Source organism: Lissotriton vulgaris, chromosome 9, assembly GCF_964263255.1.
Source record: "Lissotriton vulgaris chromosome 9, aLisVul1.2, whole genome shotgun sequence".
Lineage (NCBI taxonomy): Eukaryota > Metazoa > Chordata > Amphibia > Caudata > Salamandridae > Lissotriton > Lissotriton vulgaris.
The window spans coordinates 569,518,010-569,544,314 of record NC_141697.1 but is presented as its reverse complement, the minus strand read 5'-3'; the positions used below and the strand labels follow the sequence as shown (position 1 = coordinate 569,544,314).

The 26,305-nt window shown below is 46.3% G+C and overlaps 1 protein-coding gene across 1 annotated transcript in view; it reads left to right on the top strand.

Moving 5' to 3' along the window:
- Nucleotides 1-25,701, top strand: part of LOC147691841 (protein RD3-like) — a 53,417-nt gene extending 27,716 nt beyond the window's left edge. The window contains exons 2-3 of the mRNA XM_086936689.1: nucleotides 4,958-5,267; nucleotides 25,010-25,701. Of these exons, the coding sequence (XP_086792815.1) occupies nucleotides 4,969-5,267; nucleotides 25,010-25,310 (600 nt within the window). The 5' untranslated portion in view covers nucleotides 4,958-4,968 and the 3' untranslated portion in view covers nucleotides 25,311-25,701. The remainder of the gene's footprint in view (nucleotides 1-4,957; nucleotides 5,268-25,009) is intronic.
- The last annotated feature ends 604 nt before the right edge of the window (nucleotides 25,702-26,305 follow it).

Below are 26,305 nucleotides of genomic sequence, written 5' to 3'. Positions count from 1 at the left end.
TTTCAAACCCAGGCTTTTTACAACTGGCCCTGGAGTTGGAACCACACGCAGTTCTGGGGACCAAAAAAGATCACACCAAGGGCTATTTTAGATTGGAATAATGAGCACCTCGGTTTTATCCGGGTTGACCTTCAAGGAATTGGCTGCCTTCCAATTAAAAGTAAACCTAAGTAGGTTTTTTTACTGCATCTTGCCCCTGGCCAGTGTTGTCAAGCTGGACCAGGAGTTGGGTGTCGTCGGCATAATTAAAGACCTGGCAGTCAGTTACGGCCATAATATATATCATAAACAAAAACAAGTTGTACCATGCAAAACAACAGCCTACCGTACTTTAAGTATTGGATGGTAGGGAAGTTGAAACATGGTCAATGGAATTTCTCACCTGTAAAAACACAAATACATGCAGGTACAGTTTCTAAAGACAGCAATGGTAATATATACCTGAACATATAGTGGCCTTTAATCAAATCTTGATGCAACCATGTACTGCATTTATTAATGACTCACCCAAGCAGTTGATGGGGAAAAACCTATACAATGAACAATAGAAAGAAAGCGACCTCAACTGGCCTCTATTTCTAATGTTAAACTTATACTAGGTTGTTAAAAAAAGGGGGAATCAATGCCTATACTTCGGTATGGAGGAATAAATCCACACTAATGAAAATATGGTATAAATCCACATTAGTGTGGATTTATTCCTCCATACCTAAGTATAGGCATTGATTCCCCCTTTTTTTAACAACCTAGAGAAATTCCATTGACCATGTTTCAATTTCCCTACCATCCAATACTTAAAGTACGGTAGGCTGTTGTTTTGCATGGTAAAACTTGTTTTTGTTTATGGACAGATCATTTCTACTCTGTTTTCACTTGTTGCAGTAGTGTATTAACATCAGTAGGTCCTGAAGAAAGCCATTCTGGCTGAAACATGTCGGCCAGTTCCATCTTTTGATAGTAGTATTTGTTGACACTATCTACACTCTGTTTTTTAACCTTGCCATTATGGTGGCCTCTCTATTAAAGTTCTTTTCCTGGCACCACATTAGGCAATTTTAATTTTCACATTTTTTCCTTTTTCTTGGTTTACACACCTTTTTGAGTACTGCAACTTTTGCCCATTCAGCACCTGTACCACAACTTTCTTGGCTTCGATCACTGGTGGATCAAATACTAGGATTTCTCACGATATCTTGAGTGAGTAACCTAGTAGATACCAGTCTTACAAATAATCCCAGATAATGAGTTTCCGCCATATGGTGGGCTGATGGGTATATTTCTCTATATTTCTTTACATTTCTCACCTATTCAGCACGCTTCATGCATCATTCTCTGAACAAGCAAACAATTTTTGAGCCACACTTAGACCTCTTGCATCCCTTGTGTATTTGTAGTCAGTTAAGGCATCCAGCAAGGGCTGCAAATAGATATTATGGCCATCACCTCTCCTGCCCCATCACCTCTCCTGGCCCATCAACTCTCCTGACCCGTTACCTCTCCTTCCCCGTCATTAGTCCTGCCCCTTCATTACTTCTGCCCCGTCATTGCTCCTGCTCGGTCACCTCTCCCGCCCGTTCACTACTACTGCCCGGTCACCACTCCTGCCCACTCACCTCTCCTTTCCTGTTGCCTCTCCTGCCCCGTCACTGCTCCTGCCCCGTCACTGCTCCTGCCCAGTCACTGCTCCTGCCCCGTCCCTTTTTCTGCCCATCACCGCTCCTGCCCGTTCACTGCTCCTGCCCATTTACTGCTCCTGCCCATTCATTGCTCCTGCCCAATTACTTCTCCTGTCCCATCACTTCTCCTGCCCCATTCACTGCTCCTGTCATTTCACTGCCCCTATCCGTTCACTGCTCCAACCCGGGTTCCACTGCTGCTAACTCACCTCTCCTTTCCTGTTGGTTCTCCTGCCCCGTCACTGCTCCTGCCCCGTCACTGCTCCTGCCCAGTCACCGCTCCTGCCCAGTCACTGCTCTAGCCCGTCACCGCTCCTGCCCGTTCACTGCTCCTGCCTGTTCACTGCTCCTGCCCAATTACTTCTCCTGTCCCATCACTTCTCCTGCCCCATTCACTGCTCCTATCAGTTCACTGCCCCTATCTGTTCACTGCTCCAGCCCGGTTCCCGCTCCTGCTCATGCCTAATCACCGCTCCTGCCCCATCACTCCTCCTGTCCCGTCACCTCTCCTTTCCTGTTGTCTCTCCTGTCCCATCACTTCTCCTGCCCAGTCACTTCTCCTGCCCAGTCACTTCTCCTACGCTGTCACTTCTCCTACGCTGTCACTTCTCCTACGCTGTCACTTCTCCTACACTGCCACTTCTCCTACTCTGTCACTTTTCCTACGCTGTCACTTCTCCTACGCTGTCACTTCTGCCTATTACTTCTTCTGCCCGGTCACCTCTCCTGCCCCATTACCTCTCCTTTCCTGTCACCTCTTCTGTCCCGTAACTGCTCCTGCCCTGTTCACTCGGTGTATAACATTGACAAATTACACAAGGGGGCAAATTCCCCACAGTACTCTGCTTGGGGAAAGGTCCTATGTAATCACTAACTCTGATCTCACTGTCACATGATATGCTAAAGGCAGCCGGCGGGCGCATTGTCATTCGAAAGGGGGTAATCAGCCTTAATCGAAATGACAATGGGCCTGCCCACAGTCTGTGAGAGTTCAGGGAGGGGCTGCTGCAGCCTCTGGAGTTCAACAGAGAAGTGTGAGCCCCTGGAAGCTGAAAGAAAGATTTATCATTTTTAAGTAGGACTATTCTTGCCGTCCCGGGATGATTTTTTGAAAGAAAGAAGTAGGGGAACGGACTGAAATAATTTTTAAAAGTAGGGGCACGCCGTGCCCTTCCGATCCCACCCACTTCTTCCACTGGGGTTGGGGAGAGCCTGTCGCGCCTGCAACAGCAGCTAGGAGAAATTCATTTAAGAAAACAATGCTTACAAAGTGTAAATAAAACATACTGAGTAACAAGACATGTAACAGGGGCAGTCATTATGGGAGGATACAACAGGAGAAACGGAGGTACTAAGGAGTGACTACCAAGCAAATTAACCAATGAAAAGAAGCCATTTGCAAAAGACCGTCAAAGGACAATAAAATACACAGGCAAGCAATGGGGAGAGCTTAAAGCCCATATTCTGAACACAGCATGTCTCGAAGAGACATCGCAAGCGCTGCCTAGGCAAGATCTAAAAAGAGGGCTGCAAAGGAGTGGGTTTCTTTCACTCAGGACTGGCTTACATTCCAGCTTTTACTTTAAGCCTGCGGTTCCCAAACTGTGCGCCGCGGCGCCCTGGTGCGCCATGATGAGCAGCCAGGGGCGCCGCGCCGCCACGCAGGAAGTGAGACATATAATTGCAGGCCAACATGCGGGGGGGGGGTTTAAAATAGTACCTTTTGTATTGGTTTTGCCCAGCACACTGCCGCCATACGCTTCCTGCGTACGTACGCACGCACGTAGTGCTGTACTTAAGCTGGTGACCCCCCCGTGTTGTGCCCTGCTTGGAGCGTCCGAGGAACATTGCTGGAGACCCCCGTGTTGTGCCCTGCCCTGCCTCGCCTCGCAGGATCCTGTTCAAATCGGTAAGTAAGCGGTTTTCTCGCTAATATCTTTCGTTCATATTCGCTTAGTGTTGTACTGGACAAATTAATCACTGTTTGGGAGTCCATGCTTGTTGACTACGTTCCTACTTGGGCCTCCATCTGTTGTTTGCTGGCTTCTTGTTGTTTGACTTGCCACTGGAGGCATCGCTGGCGTCTCGCCCGTCGTTTTTGATTGTTTCTTTGTTTTTGTTTGCATTCGGTTTCTAGCACCGAAGTAAGGTCTGATGTGGACGTAGACACCAGTGCATTACCACTTGTGCTGGGTTGTGCCCGGTGGAGGGAACCATCCTTATTTGCTGCTTTTACTTAGTCATACTTTTTAGAAAAAGCAAACACGCACCCATGCTCGTAATCCAATTTATCACGTTGAAGTTTAAAGACTTTGCACTTTTTTATGACTTCCTCCTCCCTCTGCAAGTGAATCAGCATATCATCCCGATATTTTTGAATCACAGCAGTGACTTCCATTTTACCAATTTCCTCATTTAATTAGTTGATTTTTGCCTGGAGGACTGCAGGGTCACTTATAGCATATTGACAAGGACCTGGACCAATTTTCGTGATGATTCCAAGTTACAGTTGCCCACACGACGAGCATGTGAGGGTCAGGATTCTCGTATCTAGGTGCCAACATTATTCTTAGCCCTTTGGGCTGCGGTTCCCTCCTTCTCAGACCCTGGCAGGAAGTTCTTTAGTCTTTGTAAATTTGTCACATATGTTTATATTTTTGCTGTACATCCTGTGCTTGCTGTGTTTGAAATTGTTTTCTTTTCACCTGCGTTGTTTTGATTCTATGGCCCGCTATTGTTCGCCAGGAAGTTCTTTAGTCATTGTAAAATTTGTCCTTTTTATTCTTACTTTTGCTTGTACACACTGTACAGGCTATTTTTGTTTGTTGTATTCCTGCAACAGTTCTCTCGAGTAACGTAACTGGTTCTATTGTACAGTGCTCTGACACCTATGGGTAAAGTCCTCGATTTTTCCTGTTCATTGAAAAAGATATTTTATTATACAGAAGTTTTTAAACTATTGTTGTGTAGTCCAAAAAAGTCTTTTATTGTTTCTCACTTAACAAGTTTTTATTATCTTCTTATTTTGTTTCTAATATCATTATAATACCTTCATTGCGTCCCAATTACTTTAAGGAAGACAACAGGAAGTACTCCCGAGGTCGGGCTTACATCCCGCCCACCGGTAAAAAAAAAAAAATGGTGGGGAGCCACGGCCAACTGCCGATTAGGTCAAGGGAGCCACGGGTCAAAAAAGTTTGGGAACAACTGCTTTAAGCAAATATGGCAATCCTCTGTTTATCCCTTTTGGGTTAAGGACCATGTCTTTCTTTTCTCCACAGTCACAGAAGCCATGTTTCTATCAGCATTGTTTGGCTGGAATGAGGAGGGGGTGGCGCCGCCCCCCCGGAGGAGCGGGGAGCTGGTCACAGAGACACTGATGTTGGAGCTCAACACGCACCTCAAGCGGGTCGACAAGCTGCAGCGGGAGCGCCTCCAGGAAGTCCGCAAGGGGAAAAACGGCAGCGTGGACTACACGTGGCTGGCCTCGCAGCCCCGCCAGGTGTTTGAGTTGGCACCTGGTGAGATGCTTCAGCTCCAGGACACCTGTGCCAAAATTAAGGCTTCCCAGTGTGGTCCCGTCATATTGCGGTAAGGAGTGCATCAGGCGCGCAACACCCATTGGGCTCACGGGGCTTCAGCCCCCCCGTCGTGTGCGTCAGCCCGGGCTGACACTTCTTCCCGGGCTGGCGAGCATCTAATTGCAGCCGCACCCGAGTACTTAACAGGTCTTTAAAAGACCATTAATTGTAAATGAGGCTTTTGTTGTGTGTTCACCCGTTCTTGCAGCCGCTCTGTCTGTGGTTGGAAGAATTAGCCCCCCCCCCCGAATATTTTTCAGACCCCCCCTAACCCCTGAAATTGGGCTCTAGTTGCCCGCCTGGAGTGCATCCAACAGCAGAGCATATCTCATCATCACAGGGGACAGTGGCAATGACTGGGCAAACATCATTACCACAGAGGTGCAACATTCGTGGAATATTGCATCCTTTTGTCATTCACAGAACAGGTACAGTACAGGCAGCAGTAGTGCAAGCTTCCCTCACACATAGCATGCATAGAATCAACAACTGCTAACTTTACTCATAACCAGAAGGGGTAAAATATGAGCAGAAGATTATACTTATCTCTTAGAAAAGGCTTGGGTGTAGCTGCTAAAGCGTCTCTCATACATAGAATGGCCACAGTACGGACAGTGGCAAAGCATGCTTCCCTCGAACACAGAACGCATATGGCACAGACAGAAGCAACACAGGCCTATATAATTCATTGTATTTTTCAATCATACACATACACCCAGACACAAACACAACCCCTTCCTTCCGGCCAAGCTTCACTCACACACCAAGGAGATAACAGTGGAACCTCCATCACACAAAAGGAAGGAACTGCAAAACAAAATCAGTACATGCCTCTCTCACAAAGATACATAAAAAACAGTGCAATGGCGAATGCCCAACTACAGCCCCAACGTAGCTTGTTCACGCGGACGAGGTACGAGAAAGGAAGCAGAAAATAATTTTATAAGAGGTAAAGTAGGGATAGCAGCAGGTTAAGCTTCCCTTGCACAAGCAAAGAAGGTAGAGCACAAGTAGTAACTGTTATTGCTTTCTTTCTTACAGAAAACATGTACAGCACAGGTAGCAACGTCAGACCAAGATTTCCTTTCAGAGCATGTGCAGGCACAAGCCAAGCTTCAGCCACCCAATGGACATTTCCGAGCACAGACAGCAGCAGGCCGAGCCTCTGTCACACTCCTAGGACAAAACTACTGTAGGGGAAGCTTTCCTCGCAATCATAGAAAGGCTGGGCTAGGCAGCAGGCCAATCCTCACACAAACAGGCACCACTTAAGCAGCAGCAGACTGGGCCAGTAACTCCTTAACCAGTAATCCTGACCTTCCGCCACAAACCTCGCTTGAAACTCACCAACCCAAACTTTACTTCACCATAACCAGCCTTTAAGACCCACGACCTGAACTTTAACCCCCCAAAACGATGGTGATGCAGTGTGTGTCCTAACTCTTCTGAAATTGTCAACAACTTTCAACAGTTTCCCACATTACTCAACTCCTCTAGTGACATAAAACATTTACCCTCAACCAAGCTTTGCACTATACCACATTTTTGCTTACAGTAAGAAAGTAAGGATGTCTCCAATCTTGGCCACTAACATCCCAGTGTACCACATGGATCCTCTATTTCACTAATCCTATGTGTGTTCTTTTTTGATTTATTTAGCATGTTCCTGCAGGCCAAAATAGAAATAAGAAAGAGCCTTTACAAGTAACCAATTCAGTAGAAAACAGCCGGCACATGAGTATTTACAAATACAATTTTCATGGGGAAGTGAAAGTGGGAAGAGGTTAACACAAAGAAGTCAGAAATGATTGAAGAAACATTGAGGTATTCTAATTTTCGTCGCAGAAAGTTTTAAGCTTTTCAAAAAGATCATGAAAGATGATCAGTCAATCAGTGTAGGAAGCTGGCTCTGAATATACTATACCAAAGTAAGATATAGTGTGCACAGAGTCCAGTGGATCCCAAAAGGTAGGTAGAGGTAAATGTAGATAATAACTTACTCTCTATTTGTGGTAGTGTGGGCGAGCACTAAGGCTTTATCAGAGGGTAGTGTTAAACATTTATTGTACTCACTCAGGCAAGAAATGATTTAACACACTCAAAGACTGAACTCTGACCAATTGTTTTGTATAAAAATATTTCTTTGTTGCATTTTATTTTTAGAACCAAGTCAGACTTGGTGCAGGTAAGTAAAAATAATATTTTTCTAATAATACAGTTGAAATGCAGATGAATGTAGATACAGGAAGGTCAAATGTTCAGAAACAGTTGCAATTACTTTTCAGTTAGTATGCAATTACTTTGAGATTACTTTTTAGTTATTTTTCAGATTACTTTTTCTACTAAATGTGACTGCCTAGCTATCACACTGGGACATTTCCTGGATAAAAGGTGAGTAAAACAGTTTTCATCAAAACACAGTTATTAGGTTTCAATACAAAGCACTCTCAACACTTAAAAGTTTTTCAGAGGACTCAGATGGAGAAACATTGGGTTATCTTTTTGCAGGTAAGTAAACGGTCTTGAGGGTAGAGTTTCTGAAGTTAGAACAAGGGCTCTCCCAGGGTCAAGGATGCAGTCTCAAAACACCTTCAGCGGCACTAGGCCGGTCAGGTGCAGCGTGCTGAGGACCAATTTTAACCAATGGGGGATAAGGGGCCTCCAGTTGGTGGCTGGTCACGGGCAGGCCACAAGGTTGAGTGAGCAAAGCTCTTGGTGTTAAGTTCAGGGCAAAGGGGGGTTCTAGTTAGCACACAAGGTGCACCCACAATGGCACAGGAGCGGCTGGGTGCGGGTGCTGTTTTGGTGTTGGGTGCCCTGTTGTTTTTAATAGGGATTCTCTGGTTTCAACAAACGCAGCAGGCTTGGGGACGAAGATCTTCTGGAGGCGACCACCAGTTGGAGAGTTAAGTTGGGATGTCGAGGGATGCTGGGACACCATCGACTGGGCCTCCCAAGGACGTAGGGCGTCGGGTGCAGGGGCGTTTTTTGGCATCAGGTTTCCTTTACCGGCTACGGTTGCAGACAGAGGGAATCCTCCAGAAAGGGGCTGCAGGAGTTGGCTGGAGACTTGAGGAAGGTCAAGGATCACCAAATCCTAGCTCAGAATTGCCAGGGAGATCTCCTTGTGGTGTTGGGCCTCTCAAACTTGAGCCGTGAGCGTCAAATGCAGAGTGGTGCAGACTCGCGGATTTAGCCAGAGTCTGTGGGTGAGCAAATCAGGTGCTAACTGGAGGCAGAGTCTTTTTGGTGAAGGCAGGGCAGGTACGGCGGGTTCTGGGGGACTGCTGGCTGTAGGACATGCTGGGATTCCCTGGAGCAGGTCAAGGTCGGGACAGGTCGGTAGGGCTGGGGCCAAGTCAGTTGGTGACCTCCTCTTCTTCCTTCAGCACGGCTCTTTGGTCCTTCTTCTTCTTGTTTCTTCTTTTCTGAGGAGGCATGGTTCAGGGTTGCCCCTAAATACTAAATTTAGGGGCATTACAGGTAGGTAATGGTAGGCACCAATGGGTCCCTTCCTTGAGGTGGGTACACCCCCTGTAATGCCACCCTCTAGTGGGAGGGGGCATAAGCCTCACTCTGGTTGTCTGGATCCCCCATCTTCAATATGGCTGGGACTGAGAATTCTGTTTCAGCTCACCTCCCCACCTGAGGGGTGGGGTTGGCAAAGGTGGGCACACCTCTCCTCCATTCTTCGTTTTCCCACTGATTCACCTGCCATGAGTGGGGAGTAGAACAGGTGGGGGCCAGTTGCTCAGAGCAGCAAATGGCCAGGCCTGCTTACAAAGGCAGCACGCCTTTGAAACTTTCCCTTCGTGGACCCTGGCCATCGTGGGGGAGGAGGCTTGGCACCTCGACCCAGGATGTACTTTGTTTAAGGACCCAGAGAGCGGCAGGCTCTCGACCCAGGGCTCCAGAAGCATGTCTGGTGGTGACAGCTGGCGAGCAGCCATTCAGCCAGTACACTAGAGTCAGGTCGTTTTTCAGGGGGCATCTCTAAGATGCCCTCTGTGTGCATTTTTCATTAAATCCCACACTGGTATCAGTGTGGGTTTAAAGTGCTAAGAAATTTGATATCAAACTTCCTAGATTTCAGTAAAGCCATTATGGCGCCTGGAGTTTGTAATGGCAAACTCCCAAACCATATACTCTTTATGGCTTTACTATACTTACAATGTCTAAAAATTGACTTAGACACTGTAGGGGTACAGGGCTCATGCACCTGTGCCCTCACCAGTGGTATAGTGCACCCAGCTAGAGGGGTGGCTTACCTATGCCATGGCAGTGTATTGTAGGCATGGCATACAGGGATGTGTGCCATGTCGACTCTTCGCTTTGCTCTGCAAAAAAACATGCAGCCTGCAATGGCAGTGTGTGTTAAGGTACATGACCTCTAAGGGTAGCACAAAATGTGCTGCAGCCATCAGAAGCCCTCCCTGGTCACAGTGCCCTTAGTACCCATGGTACCTTCTACAGGGGACTTACATGTGGCCAGAGAGTTGCCAATTGGGTTTGCAACAGGACAGTTTTAGGGAAAGAACACAGGCCCTGGTTACCTTGTTGGCAGGAACCCAGGGCACACTCATTCAAAGAGAACGAACATTAGGCAAAAAGTGGGGGGAAACCATGCAAAAAGAAGTGCTTTCCTACAACCGGTCAGTCAAAAGAATGTTTATTTAGACCATTAGTCTTTAAACAGCATTCAATATGAGATTTCCACTTTAAATTCTTCTGAAACCATACTCCTAAGTACTTGTGTTTATTAACAGCTTCTAATTTGGTGGAACCTAAATGCCACCCAAATTTTACGGATTATTTGCTAAAGCCCAAATCCTCAGTCTTCTCCATGTTTACCACTTGCTTTTTGCAGTTACAGTATTCCATGAGCACATCCAACTTCCTTTGCAAGCCTATCTCTGTTAGGTCCATAACCACAAGATCGTCCGCATACAGGAGACATGCCATATGTTTTGCATTCATTTTGGGGCTAATGCTCTCTGCCGCTGCTAAAGCTGACAGCAAGTCAGCCATAAATATGGAGAAGAGTAAGTGGGCCAGGACACATGAGACCATGAGAGAGAATAGACTAAGAATGATGAAAAGGAGTTTCATGCTTTTCCTGCAGCATCTGGAATCTTGGGAGTTTCCATCTTTAAATGTCTTGGCTCTACATCCCATGGAGCTACAAGACACAGACAGAATATTGGTCAGGGAATGGGTGGTGTAGAGTGAAGAGGCTTGTGGATTTTGTTAAGAGAGGAAAAATATAATCTCCAGGCAGGGTCGGACTGAAAACCGGCCCTGGGAACAGGAGGGGAGGGGGGGATGTTAGCCGCTAAACACTGCTCCCGCTTTTCTTACGGAGGGCCGATTTTGCAGCACTGTTGCAAAACCTGCACCCTGTAAGAAAAGCGGCCCCCTGGAAATGCCCGGTGCAGGCTACAGCCAGTCCGGCCCTATCTCCAGGACAGATCAACCAGACGGGGATCTTATTCAGACCAGTATGATGCCCAGGACTGTCATTAAGTTAATGTATCTATCACATGTATTCTTTTGTGGTCCATGCTGAAAAACTATTTTAACAGAAGATGACAACTGAAGTTCAGTGAACGAGAACACCAGTATTGGCTTCGGAAAAAAGTGTCTTACCATCATGAAGTAAACAAGTCAAGTGCCTGTTGACTAGACCCTATACACCTTCAGAGGTAGCAGGTTGGTTGCTGGGCCCCCATAACGGTTAACACTCTCAACCAATTCTGGCCTTGCGTTTCAGCGCTCTATAATTGAAGGCATCGACTATGGCCTGCAGAGGTGCAAACCAGGCTGGTTGCAGGCAGGTTCAGGCCGTGAGGTACAACGGGCCGCGGCAATTCAAGTTTGCCATCCGGGTCCGGCCCGCTTCCAGTGATAGTTGTGCTGGTGGCCAATCAGCTGCCCTGACTCTTTTGAGTCCCGGGCAGGGCCGTCCAGTAATAAACTGCACTGGCGGCCGCTGCGATACTGACTTCTCTCCTTCTCCCTCGGCTGCTGTAATATATTGAATGAAACAGGGGAGAAGTAACAACTACAGCTGATAGGAGGCGGTGGCCTGGGTCGGTGCGAGATGCAGAAAACAGGGCTGTGAGCGCCTCGGCCAGCGCCATGATTATTTGCAGCGTTCCGTCCATGAATATTATATGCACCGCAAACTAGCCAGAAGAGCCGCCTTTTACCTCGCAAAATAAACTCCCCACGCTCTAGCAGCAGGATGTGACGTCTTCTCCCAATAGCGTCATGCTGGTAGTGAGAGCCGCGGAGATTGGAAGCACAATCATAATACATTGTAGCAGTTGAGTGAGCGCTGCCAGCAACGTTAGCTCAGCTGCAAGCCCAAGCCAGCTGCAGCAGCTTGGGGAAGCCATGGGCGGCGCACTGCCACAGACTCGGTTATATCAGCGATTTTAGTGACAGCTGACACACAGGATATGCGTGACAATGCATTTCAGTGTGGTAATGCGGAGTACCACACTGAAAAGCGTTAGACTAATGCGTGATGCGTGGCACTTAGCAGGACTGGTTAAATAAATCTCATTAGAGTCCTCCTCCGACCTCAAGTGAGTACAGTTGGGCACAGTTATCCCCACTTGCTGCTTATCTACATATCATGCCTCATCTACATGTGTCCCTAGTTTTATGCAGCTCCCTACATATACAAACTGGGGACAAGAGGAGGGATGATTCAAGGTCAACTGAGGAGAGAAAATCACCTCCCTGCAAGTTTGCCCTTAGTCACGATGCTTACTCAGTTTTAATTACTGCTTTGGTTTGTATTTCTGTATGCTTGCAGTGTCTCAGAGTGCTCTGAACCATAGGAGCTATATAAGTGCTAAATAAAACATCTAAGGAAACAAACTCAGAGTCTTCAGAGATGAGTTTGTTCTGAACATCGTCTTCCTCTGATGTTCAGAACCAAAACCATGCCTCCCACCCCCATCACTGCACATATACACAAATAACATTGTGTTTTTCTCAGTTTTCACATTTTTCTAATGCTTGGATTTCTGTGATAGTCAGTTCTGTCTTCTTTCACCTGCAACCTATAAATAAGCATTGGTAAAGTCAATCCCTCTCTCTCTCTCTCTCTCTCGCTTGTCGTATTGGCTTTGCACATTTTTTACTACTGTGGTGTTGCCCTACTATCTTTGTAAATGCTTGTGCAATTGTCTCACAAGCATTGACAAGGCCAGTAGCAGCGGGCGTCCATCTTGGAATGTTATTCTATATCATTTAAGATTGTTGTACTGCTCCAAGATGGCACCACATTTAGCTGCAACGTGACGCCCATCTTGGCATACTGAAACAACAATACTAGAGATAGAAGCTACCTTTCCACGATGCCTCCAGACTGCTATTGTTTTGATAATGCTTGTGCCACAAATGTACAAGCACAGGCAAAGCCAACAGTGGTGAGTGGCTGGAGCTATCTCTTTTGTGTCTGGGCTACAATGATGAGCCGCAACATAAGTGGAGAAAGAGGACAAGGCAAAGGTTGCTGTTTGAGGAAGAAGAACAGTGAGGGGTGGCCAGCAGCAACAAGAGCCTGATGATAGCAGGGAAGGTAGGTGAAGTGGGCAGTGGCGGCTGGTGACATGTGGAAGTGGTGAGGCGTAACAGTTGGGTATGATTTTTATGTAAGCAAGCGACGTGAGCAAGCTTAAGGGACAAACCTGGGGTCCAAGGTGGGTCCAGAGTAGGTCCTCCTCCCGATACATTTTTTTTAAAAAAAAACGGCAAATACTGCTTTTTAAAGCGAATGAATTTATTGATAAATCAAGGCTTATAAAGCAGTGGGAATGTATAGTTTTGAAATATTAAACACGTTAAACTGCCCCATATCTTACAGCATTAATATGTTAAACTATTACTGTAATGTGCAGCAGGACAACTTCAGCCCTTTAAAGTGTGTGCTTATCCAGTGTCTTGCACTACATGCAGAATCAACTTTTGGAAGAAGATGCTCTAACCAGGCTTTGGGAAGCATCCACACGTGCCGGCTGCAATCAGTTATTTATAAATATGTGCAGACAGGTCTTTAAATGGGATGAAAAAAGTGTGGGTCCTCTGAAAGGGTACATGTAAAATACATTTCTGATTCCCATAGGGTGCTACCCGACCGGTATTTTGGTTTCTCTATGAGATGTAATAGCACTCAGGTATACAACACAACAGCTGCCCTACACCTAAAACTTGTCAGAACTATTGGCTTTGTAAGTGATTGTAAGCTGTTAAAGATAAGTGAGTAACAACAATATAGTGTCACGTGTCATGGAAGCCACACACCTCTTCCCCCAGCTACGTGTCATTATACAAAAGGCACACAGAGCAACTACTATTTTTGAAACACAGACCGACAGATATAACAATTCTTAACATTCTGTGACCAAAAAAGGTGATATTTTTCAAGTATAATGTTTAACTAGAAAACGTTGCATGACCTTGGGCTTAACATTTTACAGCAGTGCTTCTAGTATGAAGAAAAGCATTTTATTTCACCAAGTCACTGCAGCTGTGCAGAGATCAGGGGATCAATAAAATTCAATATGATATAACAATCACTGGAAATGCCTCGTTTCTGCTCTTGTTGTTCCAACACATGCTTGGCTCAAGATCGGTTCACAGTAACATACTGCATGTCATAGCTGAAAATGTAAATGAACTGGCATAACTTTATCAGCTCCAGCTTTCAGCTGTGCTGGCTTAGCAGAATTACACATGCTGCATCCGAGGCCTGTCAGACACCAAGCGGAGGGTGAAGAGCCTGCTGGGCGAGTACATAGTATTAACCATAAAAGAAATGATGAATGCAAAACATGAGAGCAACATCTAATGAAAGAAAACGAGAACTTCATCTCCCAGAATGCACTGGACTGACATGATCTGCTGATAGAGATATATTTGGGAACACCAAACCTTATGAAAAGAACTATTCAGAAGTGGGCTTTAAAGGACACATTTTGTATTCACCTGTGGCTACAAGTCTGACGCGAGTACACCATAAGGCATTCCAACTGGTTTTCACTTCTTGGACTTTCACAGGGGAGGCGAGACCATTACATTCAGAAATCCCCTTCATGCGGTGTGGGGGCGAGGCCCTCCGTGAAAGCACAAGTGGCCCGAAAAGGGCTGGTTTTTGCAGCATATGTAGACTGACAAGACACCAAGCCATGGCTTTTGCACAAGGCTGGCGATTTAGACGAAAACGGAATACGGCGGCAGTCGCTGTATTCAGTATGTTTAAGAGGGCGCCACATTGTATAGCACTGTTGTCATCATGTACAAGGTAACATATTGTCGTTTTATAGGCTGGTCGCCAGCTGTAAAAAGACAATGCCAACCTATAAAATGACAATGTGTTACCTTGTACACAGGGCACAAGTCCTAAAAAAACAAGTAGGGGGACTCTCTGAGTTAGGTAGTATCACAGGAAGTGACATCAGAAAGAGTGACATCACATGAGCAGCAGGTCTATCATTTGCACGTATTGCAAGATTTAACAATTGAAACTGCTCAGTACTTTAGCAGGTGATTTAAGGTCCCTATCTGGAGGAATTAACAGCCCAAATGTGGATGAAGTTTGGTGTACAACTACATTAGTCAAGCCACTAAGGTGCTGCAAGCGAGGCATACTAAAACATGGCACCATGAACAAAAGCAGTTTATGCGTTGTAAAGAAAACCATATGCTAGAAACCACAATTGTGATTATCAAAACTATAAAAATGTATTATGCTACCTAGAACACCACATTTAAGTATACTGACAAGTGTAATACACTGTGACCATAATAAAAAAAAATGCAAGGTGCACACTGTACTGTTTCAACCCGATACTCTGTATCCCCTCCCACACCGGTTCCAGAGTTTGCCCCACTGCTCCCCACCATAGTTTTCCTACAACTGGCCCCATTTGTCTCAGCGATAGTTCAACACCCTACTGGGTCCCGAAAGTTGCTGGTCCTTTTCACGCTCTCTCACTGGTCTCTTAAGTTGGCCCAATTGTCCCACACAGCTCCTTCATTGGTGGTACATTTGATGGCCCAATTGCCCCCTTACAACACTCAGTGGCCCCAAATGTGTCACACTGACCAAATCACCTTGCTCACTGGTCCCAAATCTGGTTGCCCCATCATTTACTGGCCCCAAAGTTGGCCCATTGCACCCACTTACTGAGTGGTCCCAAAATTGTCCTGGTTGCCCCAGGTCCACTTGCCCATTAGTCCCAAAGCCGGTGTAAGTGCCCACGTTCCACTTGCTCGCAGGGTTGGCCTGGCTGCCGAAAGCCCTATCTGATCCTAGAAGTAGTTCCATTGCCCCTAACCCTCCCACCTCCCACGGAATGGTTCCTCAGAACTTTGCCCCATTGCCCCCTTCTATGCCATCATATTCCCTGGTTCCCTGGTTCCAACGTTCGTCTCGCCCATCATTTCCTCGCTGCCTCCAAACCCCTCCTTACTCACTGGTCCCAAAGTTGGTCCCATTGCTCTCCCATCCCATTTACTCGTCCACCTGGTCCCAAGGCTGGGTCCATTCCCGCCGCTCTACTTACGCAAGGCCCCCATTCCACAAAGGCTACTTGCTGAAAAAATGCTTTGCCACCTCATCAGGGGTAGTAAGCTCTAAATAAATGCAATCACAATATAATCATTTACACACTGGTCCCAACAGTGGCTAAACTGCCCCTGGCACCCTTTTAACTGATACTGGACCCCAAAGATGGCCTATTGCTGCACCCCTCTATGACCCAAACCCTCTATGACCCAAATCCTCTCTACCCCACTCCCTCATTAACCAACCATTCCCAGGGCTCACCTCCATTTTCTCACTAGCCCTCAATGGTGGCAGGTGCCTCTGCACCCCTCCTTCCACCCACGGACAAATGGTGGCCTGTGCAGCCTTCGGTCCCCTGGGAATGCCCTTTTACTGTTTGCCTTTCTTACTGGGCTCCCCCTGGGATCCGGGGACTCTGCATTCACCTAGTGACAGGCCTAGGGGCAGTAAATCCTGGAAGGCAGGACAGTCCGGGCTGACGTTAGTCCTCGTGCCCAACGCTAAGGGCAAGGACATCCTCAAGCGTCCCGTCGCTGGAGTAGCATCCGTAAATGGGCGTGTAATGGCTGGACGCAGGCCTGCAGTCTCAGCAGAGGCCAGTGATTGCAGGGCAGAGCACCTGCAAAACACCCTTTGAGTGACTGGCTCTCCCACCAACTAAATCTCTTGCTTGGTCCAGCTCGGTGATTCCCTCTGCCAGACACACACTGGAACTCCATCACCGTTTCATTCACATGGTTACTCAGTCACCCCCCTTACTCTCCTACTCACATAATATTTTCTGCTTAGAGTCACTCACCCCCTCCACTACTGCCGCTCTCTCTTAGTCACTGTACACGTCTCTCCCCCTTTCCCTCCACTCCACTCACCAAGAATCGGTCCAAAACATGTCCTGAGGCTCATTGGCAGAGCAGAAGTACAGTGGTGAGAGTGAGTTCAGGAGGGAATCAAGAGAGGCAAAGGTGAGGGAGGTGGGGCTGGTGAGTGAAAAGCAGGGATAGGAAGAGGCATCAAGACAGGAGTGGAGATGGACGGTGACCAGCAGTCCGGGATTCAATTTCCGAATTCAGCCGAAATCACCTGGAAGTGTTTAGTTGGTGTGCTCGTATCATGCTTTTGATGAGCAGGGTGGACGTCATTTGGATTAGCAAGGTGGGCGGCGTCCACCCTGTAAAAATAGTGGGGTGACGCCGTCCACCCGCGTGTCCCCCTGACTCGTGCCCTGTTTGTACATAACAACAGTGCTTTACAATGTCTACAACCTGAAGGCATACAAACATATTGCTGGCTGCAGAAGTATAGTAAAAACAGATTCTAAAAAAAGGGGAATGTGTGCATCAGCGGTTAGATTTTTGGTGTACCAAAAGCCAGACACAGCCGGGAGTGGCCAAATGGAGATCGGGCCGGGAGTGGCCAAATGGAGACCCGGCCGGGAGTGGCCAAATGGACACCGGGCCGTGAGTTGCCAGATGGAGTCTGGGCCGGGAGTGGCCAAATGGACACCGGGCGGGGAGTTGCCAAATGGAGATTGGGCTGGGAGAGGACAAATGGACACCAGGCCGGGAACTGCCAAATGGAGACCGGGCCGGGAGTGGCCAAATGGAGACCCGGTTGGGTTACTTACGCAGCAAAATTAAACTGACCATATTTTCTGCTGACACTCGTTTGTAAAGGTGACTGGAGAAGCAACTTACTTAGCAAGTTTGATATTACAGAGGAAGAGATGGCATAAATTGCCCTGGACAATGGGAATAAAAAATTTACATTTTAGTGAGGAAAGGTATTAGCAGAGTGAGTTTGGGTTCCGTAATGTTCAGGGATTGTTACTATTGTTAATTCTAACCGACCCTAACCGAACCTAACCTCACCGTCATTAGGCTGAATCGGAATCCCGCTTCGAATTTTCCCCCTTTCCCCACTAAACTTTAACTGTTGTCGCCGAATTTCCAAGCACTTTGGCTACGGTTCGTTTCCACCTACCTGATTGTGTTGTTGATTGACTAGTGTTGTGTGCGTGTCGTTCTCAACACTCCTAGTTAACTCCTCTGGATCGAACTGATTCAAGCCTGCCTCGCCACAACAGCATTGGTGTGATCTTGCTCCGCTCACCCAGAGGAGGGAAAAGACAGAGAGGCAGGCCCATAAGTCCAGCAATAGCAGAAATGGCCAATCACTGCATGGCTTTACAATAAACCATTACAGTGAATGGTCATTGCTTTGATGGGCAGACTCTCCCACCTCCGCGGTGCCATGTGTAGAAAGGCCTACACTAGACTGGGCAACAGCGCCCTGCAGCCGAGAGCTGCGCACAAAAGGAGGTAGGTCCTTGACGGGGTTGAGGGAGGGCTGGACCCTATATAAATCTAGCAACAAGAAAATTGCCCCCTTCTCAATAAGCTTGAGTGTAAAGACCAAATAAACAATCTCATTAAATCTGGTCCGGTATATTTATTTATACCTTTTAGTCTTTTTCTTTATACAAAACAACTTTTATAAAAATGGCAGAAAAAGAATACACAATACAAAAGATAATTAACGGTCTTATTCAATAATACTTGACACAAAAATGCTTTACAAAAATATTCAAAAAGAAAAACATCAACATTACATCCAACAAACGATCCACATTACAGTATAACAAATCTGTAATACATTAATTCATTTCATAATCAAAATTATTTTCATGGAAAGAGCCAATTCATTACAAGAGCGAAAAAAGCATATATCAGTTTTATTCTAGAACAAATTAGATGTTGTGATTAGCTCTTGCTGGGTTTGCCGACGCGTTTCAAGTTCGGACCATTAATGTCCAAACCATCATCAGGGCTCTGTTATTTATCTGTATCTTCCTACGTGGTTGAGCTTACTTGGCTTCTATTAGCGGACCCAAATCTTGTCTTCGGGTCTCATCTGGGAACGCTTTTGCACAAAAACAATCTTAATCTAAGCGGTCTTGCGATGCAGAAGGGGGGGGGCGGAGGGATATCTTTTTCTTTGTCTTTAGACCTGAACTACAGGCCACTGGGAAATTGCTTCCTCTTCTCAATTGGTGGCGTCTACCTGTAACACCGCAGATCGAGGCGCCGCCTCTCGCCCCCTGTCCACCGCCCCAGCCGGGGCTGTAGATGTGACGGAATCACTATCTCTTCAAGATATTTCGTCCTTCTATTTTGACACTCAATGAGTTTTACTGTAGCAGCGGGCTGTTTCTCTTGCTTACAAACGGTGCTTCTCAATCGCTTCCCTGTTCGCATATGCGAACAGGGAAGCGATTGAGAAGCACCGTTTGTGGACAGGGGGCGAGAGGCGGCGCCTCGATCTGCGGTGTGACAGGTAGACGCCACCAATTGAGAAGAGGAAGCAATTTCCCGGTGGCCTGTAGTTCAGGTCTAAAGACAAAGAAAAAGATATCCCTCCGCCCCCCCCTTCTGCATCGCAAGACCGCTTAGATGAGTTTTACTGTAGCAGCGGGCTGTTTCTCTTGCTTTCAAACGGTGCTTCTCAATCGCTTCCCTGTTCGCATATGCGAACAGGGAAGCGATTGAGAAGCACCGTTTGTAAGCAAGAGAAACAGCCCGCTGCTACAGTAAAACTCATTGAGTGTCAAAATAGAAGGACGAAATATCTTGAAGAGATAGTGATTCCGTCACATCTACAGCCCCGGCTGGGGCGGTGGACAGGGGGCGAGAGGCGGAGCCTCGATCTGCGGTGTGACAGGTAGACGCCACCAATTGAGAAGAGGAAGCAATTTCCCGGTGGCCTGTAGTTCAGGTCTAAAGACAAAGAAAAAGATATCCCTCCGCCCCCCCCCCCTTCTGCATCGCAAGACCGCTTAGATTAAGATTGTTTTTGTGCAAAAGCTTTCCCAGATGAGACCCGAACACAAGATTTGGGTCCGCTAATAGAAGCCAAGTAAGCTCAACCATGTAGGAAGATACAGATAAATAACAGAGCCCTGATGATGGTTTGGACATTAATGGTCCGAACTTGAAACGCGTCGGCAAACCCAGCAAGAGCTAATCACAACATCTAGTTTGTTCTAGAATAAAACTGATATATGCTTTTTTCGCTCTTGTAATGAATTGGCTCTTTCCATGAAAATAATTTTGATTATGAAATGAATTAATGTATTACAGATTTGTTATACTGTAATGTGGATCGTTTGTTGGATGTAATGTTGATGTTTTTCTTTTTGAATATTTTTGTAAAGCATTTTTGTGTCAAGTATTATTGAATAAGACCGTTAATTATCTTTTGTATTGTGTATTCTTTTTCTGCCATTTTTATAAAAGTTGTTTTGTATAAAGAAAAAGACTAAAAGGTATAAATAAATATACAGGACCAGATTTAATGAGATTGTTTATTTGGTCTTTACACTCAAGCTTATTGAGAAGGGGCAATTTTCTTGTTGCTAGACTGCAGCCGAGAGCAGCACCAGGATTGGCGTCAACAGGCAAACTCACCACTCATTAAGTGACTGGGGGGCTGTGGTTTTGAACAACCCACACTCACTCAATGTGCAGTACTGAGAAGCCTGTAGTGCACATGTCGGTTTGGCCGGGGAAAGGCAGCCAGCCAAACCAACATGCGCACTTTGCTCACTAGGTGCAATACGCTTGCTCGTCCTTGCCAGTCTCGTCACCTGACTGTGTCCATAAACCTGCCCCAAACCTTTGCCACTGTACGGAAGGCAGACTGACTCGCTTGCGCTGATTTTATTAAAGTAAATGCAGTTTCTTTTACTATGTTATTATAATAATTTTACTAGGGAGGCCGGGGGGGCAAAAATAAGTGGGGCAACGCCCCGCCGCCCTAAGACAGAAACCGCCCAAGTGGGAGGGGGCAACAGGATAAGGAAGGACAGCAAGGGGGCAGACAGCAGAAAAGTGGACCTCAATGCACTACCACTCAGTTTGAAACTCAAATGCCAATGAAATATGCGAACGTTAAAACAGATCACCAACATGCACAGTGCAAAATACCTCTCAGCCAATCATAAAACATAATGCAAGCAAAATGCTCCAGAGGCAGAACAGACACAATAATGGATGTAGTTGGGGCCCATTCCTGATCTCTTTCTCTTTTTCTTACAACATGTTATTAGTTCGACAGCTGTTTCATGTGCAATAGACGAATGAAACAGTCTGTGTCTGATTATTACCTGCTTCAGTGACTGCAGCAGGCACAAGACACTGCAGGCCAGTGCTTAATTTTCAGCAAGTGATTTCAGGTGGAGGTCCACCTACGCTCATTTTTGGGGACCAGCACTTATTTGTCCTCATCAGACTTTGTCCCAGAGCAAGAGAGTGAAAAACACAAAAGGGGGAAAGAAAGAGGAAGAAAAAGACAACAAAAATTTGACAAATGGAGAAACCAGGAACGTGTAAAAGTGAGATAAAGGGGCACAGAGAACCTAGTGGTGGATTAAAGAGGTAAAAATGGAATCAGGACTATGCAGCCTTGCCAGTCGGCACGCTGACATTTAATAGCATGGCTGCGGGCTTCTGAGTGAAACCTTGGGTCCCGGCACAAATTAAGCACTGCTGCAAACAACATAATAAGAAACCAGATGAGGCACAAGAGCAACTCCAGGCCCGTCCCTGCTGATCGGCCTCCCAGTTATTCACTACACAAGTTCTTTTGGTTTTTGTATAGTGTAATGGTTTTTACCAAGCGCCACTAAAATAGCATGTACTTGTATGGCCCATGTTCACTGTCAAGGGGTTTGTTGGAGCTGTATAAAAGATGTGTATCGTTACTAAAATCAGTACTAGATATCTTACAAACTTGGGAGAAGGAAAGGCTGAGTGAACCTGCCAGGATTTGAATATATTATCAAGGGGGGCATAAAAGAGATCCCATCAGTGGATGCATTAGCTCACTGAGCCATCAGACTCAGCAGGTACAATGTAGGCACATCTTTGGCAGCAGCACAAGCTTCATTAATACTAAGAACAATTATGGGACAAAAGTCAGGACCTTCAGTGCAAGGTTTTCTCAGGCACATACACACATGCATGTATCATACACACACACAGAACAGGTGTCATAGAAGTAAAAGTGGTGTAAGCATCTTTACATACACACAATCATGTAGAAAATAGGTAGCAGCAATGCAGAGAACACGCCCAGAACACGTACAGCTCAGGCGTGTGTGCTTCACCCCTCAAAGAGAAGAGTAAAAACACAAAATCAGCAAGTAAGCACCCCTTCTTCACACAATGAAAAGGGACAGCATATGCCATATGAGTGTCTGGTGGTGTGTGATGTGTCTCTGAAGTTGTGTTGGTACGATGATGAGTGTTATATTAAGGGCTTTGTTCTAAGGCCCTGTTATGGCTCCAACTGGACTTCTTATGAATACGCGAGTGGATAAAAGAGGTATATAGTGCTTAGGTAAAGCAAGTTGTATTGTATCTGGTAATGAAAAAATATGTATCAGTGCACCCTTTTAAACCACTGCCAGCTCATCTCTAGGTAACTCGGTATTCAAAGAAACCTAATGAGAAATGAGGTTTGGCCATTTCTATAAAGGTCTCTAGCTCTGGAGGCCATTATCAACAGAAATGCAGCTTATCTCCAATTGCCTGACTTTCAACCCGATGCCTGACCTTTAACCTCCCAGAGTGGACATTTGACACTATGACAGAATCTGTACCCAGCAAAATGTGACCTTTCAACTCAGGAGAGGTCAGAATATCGATAATAAAACTATTGCTCCATTGGGCGTAGATTTTTCTTTAATTAACTTCAATGGATTGATCTCTTTGTAAACAATATTTGAGATGCGATATTGTCAGAAGGTATTTCGGCCATAAGATTATAATACCATACCCCACATGAGAATGGACATTTGATATCCAGTCTGGACAATGCCACTGTACCAGACTTTTAAAATCGAGGCCTATCTTTACATTCTCATCCACCCCTCCTGCTATATTTAACCTGACAGGAAATGTCATTCTCAGACATAACCTGTAAACCCCTGGACCACATTCTCCACCCACAAATCAAGTAGTTAACTCCCAGACCAGATATTAACCTTTAACCAGAACATACTTATTCCAGGCATATCGCTAACTACCCAGTCCTACTAATAATTCAAACCACCAGATTCTTACTTGAACTCTAAGACCAGTGCATAATTTGAGCAGGTGGTTGCCATTAGGGCCCATCAGCACTAATTTTTAAGGACCAAGACATAAGGCCTGATTTATATATTAGCAGACAAGGTACTCCGGCACAACAGCTAAAGAGTTCCCTCTCCGCCAATATAGTGATCCGCTTGCCAAATTTAATTGTAGGCGGACCTTAAGCTTGGCCATGGCGGAGACACTCTGTCACCACCGAGGCTAACCTTCTCCAACGGCCCTGGCGAGTAAGGACAGGCTGAGTAATGGCTGCATGTCCACCCGCCCAATTTAGATGGGCGGACATGTAGTTATTTTATATTGTTTCTTACCACCAAGTAAAACCTGACAGTAAAGAACAATAAAACCATTATAGTCCTCCTTCTGCCATTGGAGAAGCCTATCATGGCAAGGGAAGCATGACTTTTTTTCTTTTCAAAAAGAAAATCCCATTTTTCTTTTCAAAAAGAAAATCCCATTTTGGGGATTTCTTTTTTAACACCTTGGGTGCTAGAGATATTTTCCTCCTGTGCTGCATTCCCTTCATTCCCATTGTTCATGACGAGCTCAGCTCGTCATGAGCACAGCTCAACCGTGCCTCATGACGAGCTGAGCTCGTCATGAGCATCGAAGGGGTTAAACGAAAAAAGAATACGGTTTGTGTTGTAATGTGCTTATTGCTAATGCAGTCTCCATCTTCTTGTAACTGAGAACCTGTAGATTACTACAAGAATAAATCTACTAATAACATCTACAAGACATGTCTGAGCTTCCTACTTCGTTTTAACAGTTTGCTACAGGGCTAGGGCTGTCTGACGCAGCTCTGGAGCAACCAGTAAAATGCATTGAGAGGAACCGCCATGTGGCATTTCCTGACTATACCTTTATAAATGACCACCTGCTTGGCAGTCATTTATAAATTAGGTGGGTGGCTTCTCCACCCTATGTATGGAGTAATTTACTCCATCCCAATGATGAACCCAAGCTGTCTGCCTAAATATAAACCATCCCCTTCATTTTCATCTTCAGACTTTAGCACAGAATAAGAAGCAGAAAGTGAACGAGAAAGACAGGAAAACAATAACAAAGGGAGTAAGTAGAGACGAACAAGAACCTGCAACGGTGAGCGAAAGGGACGCCTGCTGTGTTAGGCTGTGGAAAAAATAGCTATGAGAAGGAATCAAGAGTAGATAGCCCAGTGGCATAGCAAAAAATGATGGGGTCTCCCTGCAGAATGTGATGAGGGGCCCTGACTGTCCCATATCTTACACATATTCCTTCACCTTGGACTGAATATAGATCCCTTGTTATGCTCCTAAAACAGCTTAGGTATTCGGCAACCGGGACACTCGCAGTGCTGTCGATAAACTTTTGAGAAAAACTTTGGGGGCCACAGTGTATTGTTTTATATATCAGCGGCGGCCCCTCCATTATGGCGGAGGAGCGCCGCCCCAACTGCCAACACCCAGAAAATAAAATGATAATAAAGCGGGTTTAAACCTTTTTTATTATCGTTTTATTTTAATCCCCCTGGACCTGCTCTCAGGACTCTGATTAGTCTTGGGGGTGGGTCCAGGGTGATGACACTGTGGTAGGGGAGTGGCAGTGCACTCACAGCCGACCTAACCCTCATGTACAGTGAAGCTTTCTCCAGCGTTGCTGGGGCTGGAGAAAGCAAGCATAGGCTCCCAGTCTGCCTGGGAGCACAAAGTCCCAGCGCTCAGGCCAACCCTGACGCTGCTTTCCTGCAGCGTCATGATTGGCTGCAGTGCATTCTGGGAGCCTGTGTCCAGAAGAGCGCGAAGCAGCGAACGGTGGGTGCGGCGGCGAATGGGTAAGTAATTTTTTTAAAATTATATTTACTTTGTACCCCGATTCCCTCCCCCCTCCCCAGCTTCCTCCTCCGGCCCGCCCCACCACTTTGGCTGGGGACGGGCCACTACTGTTATAAATTAGGCTCTGCCTAGGTCCAGAGGTTACACTTACACTATTTTAGTACAGTCAGTGGCAATAAACCTTCTTCCTTCTCCTCTTTGCCAGGTTCCGCCGTCTCATGCTGGAATTTGAACCAGACATCCATGAGGTGCCACGACTCTTCCGAACGGTACTCCAGGACTTCATTACAGAGGCAGAGGAGCAAGATGTGCGCAGGCGCACCGACCCCCGCTGGGGCAGGCCACGGACCAAGAGCCTGGCAGTCATCACTTTCAAGTCTCGCCCGCGGGTCAACCCCTTCCACCTAGAGGACGCGGCTTGCTCCGACAGCGAAGTGGAACCGCCAGTCCAAGGCCGCGCGCGAAGCAAGAGCATGCCAGAGTTCAGCACCACAGCCGCCGAGTGAAAGAACAGCGGCGCAGACCGCTAAGCTGGCAAAAACTTGTCTTTCCCAAATCAATCTTTGCTTATTTCCTTCTCTGTATTACTAAGTGGGCCAGTGTTCATCTCCTCAAAGGAACAGAGAGGGAGGGAGAAAGATGTGGCAAAAGACAGATTGAACTCTAGGCTCATTGACTGCTGAAGGTCCTCCACCATGGGCTGAATAAGACTATTTCATTTGGGAACAACTAGCAAAAGTGGTGCAGAAATAGCTGTTTGCGTCGCTGTGAGAGCCAAGGTCCTGTGGGGAAAGAAACTTTGGTTTAAACCAGTGCACATGGTGCGACACCAACCAAATATCTAGGCCTGAAGGTGATGAATCTGCCACAGATTCATAACCCACATCTAGCTTCAAAATTCCCCTTCCTAACCCTTAATACACCCATTAGCATGATGTACTAATAAAAGCCTTCTTGGTCACCATTTACTAAGGGCATGCTTAGCTCAGCTCTAAGTGCTTCACTCGACAACAAGGTACTCCCTCATTTCTGAAGTCGTAGACAGGGGGCTAAAGGAGACAGAGAAAGAAGCATTGAAAGCAACCATGTCATACAAGGCCACTCTTCTTTCATCATGCATGGCCTGTGGGATATCTCACACCAGAGGCATACAGGGCAACCATCATGCCAGGGGGAGACCAAACTGATAGATCTATCAGTGAGGTACAGGGAAACAGGCTGGGCGGTATTGAATCCCACCCAGCCTTGCCTCGCTGCCACAAGATTACCGCAGCGCCTCAACTTCTTGAAAAACATAAGCAGTGTATCAGAAGATCTAGAGTCTCATGGAACAACATGAAACTGTCTGGTGTTATGTATCAGACTACTAGAGGAAAGATCCTGGATTAATGAGTAGACGCACATTACATACCATACATACTAGACTTTGGACACCCCCCTTTGCCCTCACGCCTCCATATCTCGGCCATCCATTCATATTTTATATCAACATTAAAAAAAA